This window comes from Orbicella franksi, chromosome 6, assembly GCF_964199315.1.
Source record: "Orbicella franksi chromosome 6, jaOrbFran1.1, whole genome shotgun sequence".
NCBI classification, from domain to species: domain Eukaryota; kingdom Metazoa; phylum Cnidaria; class Anthozoa; order Scleractinia; family Merulinidae; genus Orbicella; species Orbicella franksi.
In genome coordinates, this window is record NC_138150.1 from 10,299,156 (window position 1) to 10,306,655 (window position 7,500).

Genomic DNA, 7,500 nt, shown 5'->3' on the forward strand with positions numbered 1-7,500 from the left:
ATAGACCTAGCTCAGTTGGTCGAAACCCATTAAAAAAATGAAACCTGGTTCATTGATGTGCTCAGGAGCAAACTGAAATGTACTTTTTTACTGGATCCGCAAAGTGCAGTAGAACAAAACTATGACAGAAAGAATTTCTCAGTATCACAACGTCTCCAGTTTCAAATTGATAACTTGGTAATTCTAGTGAGCCAATCGGCTACCTTTGTTCGTTCAAAAAAGCTAATTACCTATCACTATGGAAGTATTTGTCTTATCAACTTTATACTAAGGACCCCCTACTAAGCTCAAGCTGTCATCTGGTATAAATCCAAAAACCTTACACATGTGTAATATCACATGGTATAAAAACTACATTTTTATGTAATACGTTACGTTGTAAACTAAATGTGTAAAACAGTAATGAAGCGTGTCTTTGTTGGTGTTGTTAAAGAATTCTCGAAGGCAAATTCTTTGCAAGACATGTTATCAACGCAGTCTACATGCGATGGTCCTGCGCGCCACGGTCACCTGGAGAAAAATAAAGTCATCGGGTTAACTGAAGCCATTCCCGTAAAGGCACCGTTATCGTTAGGGAGTTAAATAGGGGTGGGTGAAAAAGAGCACGCTGGGCAGACTCTTAGAATAAGAGTGAGGACCAACAATTCTACAAACTATCACTTTGGGTGTGTAAATGAGGGATGCATGAAGGCCGAGAAATGCATGTAGGCCGAGAACTGAGAGCTCGCTTTGAGCTTGCTAATTGTAAAGGGAGGGGCAGGTTGTGCCTTTGCCTGTTGACAGGAACTGCATTCGAGGTAAGATAACGTTCTGGGCGAGATGCTTGTATTGAGATGGAGGTGTGGTTTGGAGCTAAAAGGGCGCGTTGGAGCGTCAGGTGCGTGGGAGACATACAGCTTCGCAGGATGTCCAAGGAATTCGTAGTAAGTTTGGATCTTTATGTTCTATACAGGTATGTTTTGTCAAACCAGGACCGATTTCCTTAAGTTCTGGAGGGAAATAACGACCCCAGAAGTAGGCATAACATATCGCCGTTATTGGTATACGTTACACTCGGGAATCTAGCCTCCTCTAAATGTGGGGTTCTGATCGGGCGACCTAAAACGTAATTGCCACGATTTAAAAATTCAGTTCTTTAAAAGATGAAATGGATATAACTGATGCAAGAAGCTGTGCACCAAAATCTAAGGATAAAACATTATCAAAACACTCTTAGTAGTGTACGATGGTTCCACTCATTTCGGTGTTAACCATCACGGCCATGCCCCTGCAAAGCGAGACTTCCGAAAGAAAGTCGTTATTTTAGGAGCTTTGCAGTATACTAGAAAACTATTCCCTGGTCTCCTGTTCGTACGTTTGTTGTTATAGATTTGAGAATTCTTTACCTTTGTGCTGGCCTACAGCTCTTGCAAATGATTTTGGTAATTTTCCGTTGTTTTCTCGCATGCACGAAATGCCGCAGATGGGATTCTGGCCATATTTTCTCAGATAAGTCTGTAAACAAGATGTTAATAACATTAAAAAATAATGTGTTTATTTGGGCTTTCATGGTAGTCTTCATAGGCAAGGAGAAAACTTAACTATCTCTTAACAGACATTTCATTACGACTGAAAAATCTTTAACACGAACATCTAGAGTTGGTCTCCACTGTACTCTCTTAGTCACGTATAAGGCACCTCTCTAAAACGCCAGCTACCTCGATTCAATCAGGGACACTTAAGGAGTGCTTTTCGGTTAAAAGGTGGCAATAGATGTTGAATATGACCGCAAACGCGACTCTTGGGAGCAAACCTTGCCAATCCCCAACTTTGAATTGAAACTGACAAACACTTACAGTGCGAAATCTTCAACCAAGATCACCCGAGCAATTTTGTGCAAATTGATCAATAGCAGTTGTAATTGAAACAATTAAAAGGGTACAAATTTGTTTGCGCAGTGGGTGTAATTTGCTTAGATCGCTTAGATTAGTTCTATGAAAACCCGTTCTACAACTTACTTGTGCATAGGATAAAGCATTTTGCTTTTCACAAGAGCTGGCTTGGTCACCAATCCACACAATCAGACGCTCAGGAGTTTCCAACAGGAAAACTGCAAAAAAATCAAAATTCCAAGATCTGCTTATGTATCCCTGGCTCCGGTGAATATGAACACACACGTTCAAGCTAATTAGCTAAGCTGGAATCTGGTGATTATTTAACTCATGTTACACTAAGGGAGGGTGAGTACAGAAAGCAAAACAACAACCTACCGTCCGTTTTGTCCAGTAAATTTGGATCCAAACTTTGACCTCCAGAAGCTACTACACAGAAGTCAGGATCACCCTTATCTGTTAAAACTCTGGAAGTGAACAGGACGCACGCTTAATTTAAGGGAAGAAACTTCAATTATCATTATTCTGCCATGGTGGGCAACTGAAGACATGGAAGGTTAATCCCCCCCCCCGCCCCCCTTCGGAATTTGTGTGTGGTTCACAGCTGTATATAACTGCGATGATCAGTCATGTCTGTATATCTTTCTCCACAGTTCAAAGTATATGATCTTTCATATATTCTTTTGTGCCTTCACCACATACGAGTATATTAGGAACTTACAACGTTGCCAGCTCCCAGTTGGCTTGATAGCTCAGTTGGTAGAGTGCTGCACCGGTATCGCAGAGCTCATGGGTTCGAATCCCGCTCAGGCCTGAATTTGTTTTAGGCTTTAATTTCACAGCTGCTTAAAGTTGTGTATGTAACTGCGATGATCAATCATGACTTCGTATCTTTCTCCGCAGTTCAAATATAAGATCTTTCATATATTCACTTGTATCTTCACCACAGACGGGTATATTACGAACTCTCAACGTGACCAGCTCCCAGTTGGCTTGATAGCGCAGCTGGTAGAGCACTGCACCGTTATCGCAGAGGACATGGGTTCGAATCCCGTTCAAGCCTGAATTTTTTTCAGGCTTGACAGCTGCTTAACTTGGTTTATAATTGCGATGGTCAATCATGTTTTCCTAAGTTTTGTCAGTAACCCTCGATGATAGGTGCAGTAAATTCTCAAGCAAATAACTGAACTACACGACTGACCCAGCACAAATAACGTAGGCTTTGAGGACCGTCATATAAGCAGACAATATTTGAACATATTATACGGTTTTACCTGATCAGCTTCATCACAAACTCGCCTGGTGCCGTCTGCAGATGAAACAGAGTAAGTATGAGTGACAACGACTATATGGCTCTGGAGTAAGGTGTCCATGAGTTCAAAATTAACTGGAGGTCTGGAGGGCTAAAGCAAAGCCTGGATAGTGCTTTCATCAAAGGGGTTTTAAAACCAATCCCCCCACCCCCCCCCCCCAATAGTTTGAATTATACTGTCTTGAAATAGCACTGTATTGTCTTCTACTGGTGACATTACGAACTAGGATAGGTAGACCATTTTCGAGTTTGCCTTTTGTCTCTGTCTCCATGCCATTTTGCGTTTTTCTCCATGCGAGACCTTTCATATGAAAATGTGTTCCGTCTACAGGTTAATTTAATTTCCATACATATCAAACTCATTTTCATATGAAGGTTTTGCACGAGAAATCGTTTTAAACAGAGGCAAAGTTAACTCAGGAATGGCGTATACAACATGATAACCCTGCAAAAGACTTCTGAAGCCTGTCCTTCCAAGCTTACGATCGATTGGACCAAAATTTTGCGCTCTTACGTTCTCTTTACTGATGGCGTGAAAAATGGGTTTTCGCCTGATTACAGATTTGTCTTACAAAGTTTGCACTCTTTCTCTGAACGGGACATAAAACCTGCGGATAAAGTATTTGACAAAAAAAAAAAAAAATTACAAATAAATGTAAATGTTGTAATGTTTTGTGGGTAAAGCAGAGTTAACCTCTAATTAACCACATCAGAATAGCGATTCTCTAGGGCTAATCGAAATCCATTTCCTTTTAAAGTTAATTCTGAGAATGTGGTGGTATATCAAGAAATCATGGCTCGTTGGATCTTGCATTTTTCAGGCTTTTGCATCAGAATTACAAGGGTCATGGTTCAGAATCACGATATAGCCTAGACTTAATGAAGATTTTACATCACATATTTTCGAGCTCAGTTGTACGTTAGCAATGTGGCAATATTCAATCGAGTGAGGATTTTATCTCTCATTTTTACAGGGGTACTCTCCAACTGTCTGTCACGACTCACATACTGCGAAACAGTCCGTTCTTCTCCGCGCTATACAGGGGTTAAACCAAACAGGAGAAAAGAGAGTCTAGGATAACTTACATGCGTATACTAAAAAACGAACCAATAAAAAAAAAAATTAAAAAAACATATAGGAACGCGCGCTCTAGAATTAAAATTGCTTGCTAAAATGTCTCTATTACTCGGTTTTAAATAAAGTTATGGTACAATCAATGGAGAATCCAAGAGCTTATTCCGGGGGCCGGGGAATATACACCCTATCCGTTGCCTATATCCCAGTGCTAAATGTTAAACAAGGAGAGTAGCAAAGTTTTGCCTCTTATTTGGGCTTTCCCTCGCTTTTTTTAGGCAAGAAGGGCGCATATTCACTTCGGACCCCCCTGCCAAAGATACGTTCGTGAAATACACATAGAGATCACCTTTGGCTGTTAGAGCCCGGCTTATGAACTAAGTCAGTGACCTTGCTTTTTGTATCGTTTCCCAAGACATGGCTTAACTAGAACATAAGCAAGAACTCACCTCGTAGGCTTCATCTTTCACAAACTCTTCCAGACTCTCTGAAAAAAACCGAAAGCAAATATGAAACTACTAATTAAAAATGTGATTCAGATTGAACCGTTTCTTTATTATGGTCTTATCACTCCACTCTGATTTTTCTAGCCAGCACCACATTCAAAACTGCAGTTAAGGGAGACCTCAGTGTCGCGCGGTTTTGTCAAGTTTGCTTCTTGCTTGCGACATAACAATAAACATAGACAACGACACAGCGAAATAAAGGCACTGAAGTCTTTTGTGAGAACGTTCTGTGCTTGTTCCGTTAAAGCTTTGTGGTTTGTTGAAGTATATTCATATATAATCATACATCACTCACTACAACAAAATTTCTGTTGGACTATATACAGTGTTTGTAATCAGCCGATAAGAATGGCTAAATAGGGCTATTAGACACTACCCAGCTATCCAATTTGAGAAATAGCCAACGGCCATTAATTTATTCTTGGATGAGGTTTTTGTGATATCCAGAATAATCAAGGTCGAAGTAGGGGTAGTCTCCCCCGCAGCCGTTTTTTGGGATGTCACGCAACGCTCTCCCCGTTTCTTTGGGGGAACGTTGCGTGACATCCAAAAAACGGCTGGGGAGGAGACTAAGGTAGGGGTTATCAGTCGAAGCCACAAAAACGGAATCTGATATTTGTTTTCTTTTTACATTGAACGAAAAACAAAATGAAGTCGTGTTTTTGCTTCTTCACTTAACGGCAAGCAACACAAAGCGCGCGATACCCATAGAAATCATGTACCGCGGTCATACGCGACATGATTACCCGTGACCTTGAGTGTCCTTAAGATGATTATTGCATAATCTGCAGCTAGATGACGTCACAGACGCTGATTTCGAAAATTTACTGTACGCTTTCGGCCAATCAGAAAAGAGATAGCGAGTTCAATGTATAATAATAAATATCAATGGCCGTTAAAAAGAGATTTTAAGCTTATAAATTCAAGGCGGAAACTTACCATAGACTTCGAGCCTGGCTTTGGGATAGAGTTCCTAAACACAACAACGCAAAAAAGCAAATTAGCAATAGATCATGATGAAGACAGTGAAGGAAAACATGTATTTTTGAATGTCTTGTGTAAACGTACCTTTTGCTCTGTCATCCACTTATTAAATGGACAAATGGAATCCAGTTTGGCTTTAGGCCCCTTGATCTTTGAAGAGAATTAAAAGAGGATTATTTACTGAAATGTACTTCTGTGAACTTAAGGTATGCATCAATGCAGCGAGTCCAGAACGTGAAAAATATAAGTCAGCAGAAGATAAACTGACTGATGGAAAATCCAGTCTGTTATTATAAGGACAATATAATTGGCCAGCGTTGATGGTCGTTATAGTTGTGGTAATTAGTCAAAACTCTCCTTAAAACAGAGTTTGAGTGCGAGAATATTCAATTGTTACTCATAAGTAAAGATCTGTAGTTAGACACTTCCGAATTTGGTTTACTCATATCCGAATTCCTATCGCACCAAACAAATAAAGAATTACGTTGAATCATTCTTAAGAAAACGTAGACTACGAGTAGGCCCTCTTTCGCCGTAAATAAATCGCGAGGAAAAAATGGCCGAGCGAAATGCTGGGGGCGAGAAGCGTGCGCACTTCCTGCCCCAGGATTTCAACTCTCTTAGGGACGTACCATTAGAAAAGTTGTGGGGTTTACTTTTCCAGCTTGCAGGAATTTTTTTTCACGTCCACCACACCAATTTGACGTAATCTTAATCTTGACACGCGCGACAACCTGATTGCCTGGAACAGGCTTCAAACAAACATTTTTACCTTTCACACAGTCGTTTTGCTTTACTATCAAAATTATACTCCGGGGGAAACATAACCAAGTATCAAACACATTTAGGGTAATTCCATCGAAATAGAACACACTATAGATTTTCTTTCAAACTGAAGCTGTTGACTGCTTATTTCAAGAGATCAAGAATTTTGAAATAAAAAAGCGGGTCCCGGTATTCGTTTAGGAGCAATAGGACCTTCAATAAACCCCATAATTCCATAAATTGTCTGCTTTCAGAAACGTTTATATTTGAGCCATCCACTTTACGCTTAGTGAGAACAGAAAAAAAGGGAGAAAGTTAAGTGAGAAAAACATTAATAGATGTACTGCATCAATGTTAAGGAGCAATTTGATGTGCGTATCAAGATAAAGGTATCCATTTTCAGTCGACAGGGATTCAATATGTTCCAAGCATACAGTGTTCTTGAGAGCACATATTATCTTTTCCGAACACTAGCTATGACCTCATTTTCAGTGATAGATTTTTACTCTGCAATAGAAATTGGTCTATATTCACTGTATAGAAAGAAGGTGATTGCTGCATTCGAACTAAATAAAACAATCGTTGGGTCCCGGTACTCTTTTCTGAGAAAAAAACGATGATTTGCCTCTCGAAGCTATGCCGTTTAGCAAAAGCCACCATTTTGTATGTGTTGTGTATATGCACGCGCTCGTGAGCGCGCGCTAATGACGCGAAAATCGTGCGCAGTAAGAAAACGCAATGTAATTCTGAGGAATAACCTTAAGTGCTATTGCTGATGGGGTTGCATTGCATTTTTTGTTTGATGTTTAAGGAAATATCAATTTTATTTATTCATTCCCCTTGTAATAAAATTCATTCCTGGCATGCAGTGAATCAAGGTTTTAGCTAGGATTCTGATAGTGACCGTCCAGTAGCAAATATGGGGCCAAAGGGTCGCCTATTGCGCTAGAGGGTCTGGGGGCACGCCCCCAGACATTTTGTAAAATT

General features: G+C 40.2%; 1 protein-coding gene across 2 annotated transcripts in view; it reads right to left on the minus strand.

The window, feature by feature from the left end:
- Positions 1–7,500, minus strand: part of LOC145490026 (gelsolin-like protein 2) — a 17,273-nt gene that overhangs the window by 824 nt on the left and 8,949 nt on the right. Inside the window, exons 8-15 of one of the 2 annotated variants that reach the window (XM_081469116.1) lie at positions 5,833–5,898; positions 5,704–5,737; positions 4,708–4,745; positions 3,146–3,180; positions 2,250–2,338; positions 1,998–2,089; positions 1,386–1,494; positions 1–510 (exon numbers count right to left, since the gene is read on the minus strand). The exon at positions 1–510 is cut by the window's left edge and continues 824 nt beyond it. In XM_081469116.1, the coding sequence (XP_081325242.1) occupies positions 479–510; positions 1,386–1,494; positions 1,998–2,089; positions 2,250–2,338; positions 3,146–3,180; positions 4,708–4,745; positions 5,704–5,737; positions 5,833–5,898 (495 nt within the window). In that variant the 3' untranslated portion in view covers positions 1–478. Of the gene's footprint in view, positions 511–1,385; positions 1,495–1,549; positions 2,090–2,249; positions 2,339–3,145; positions 3,181–4,707; positions 4,746–5,703; positions 5,738–5,832; positions 5,899–7,500 lie in introns of those variants that run through there. The other variant, XM_081469115.1, reaches the window with a different exon arrangement.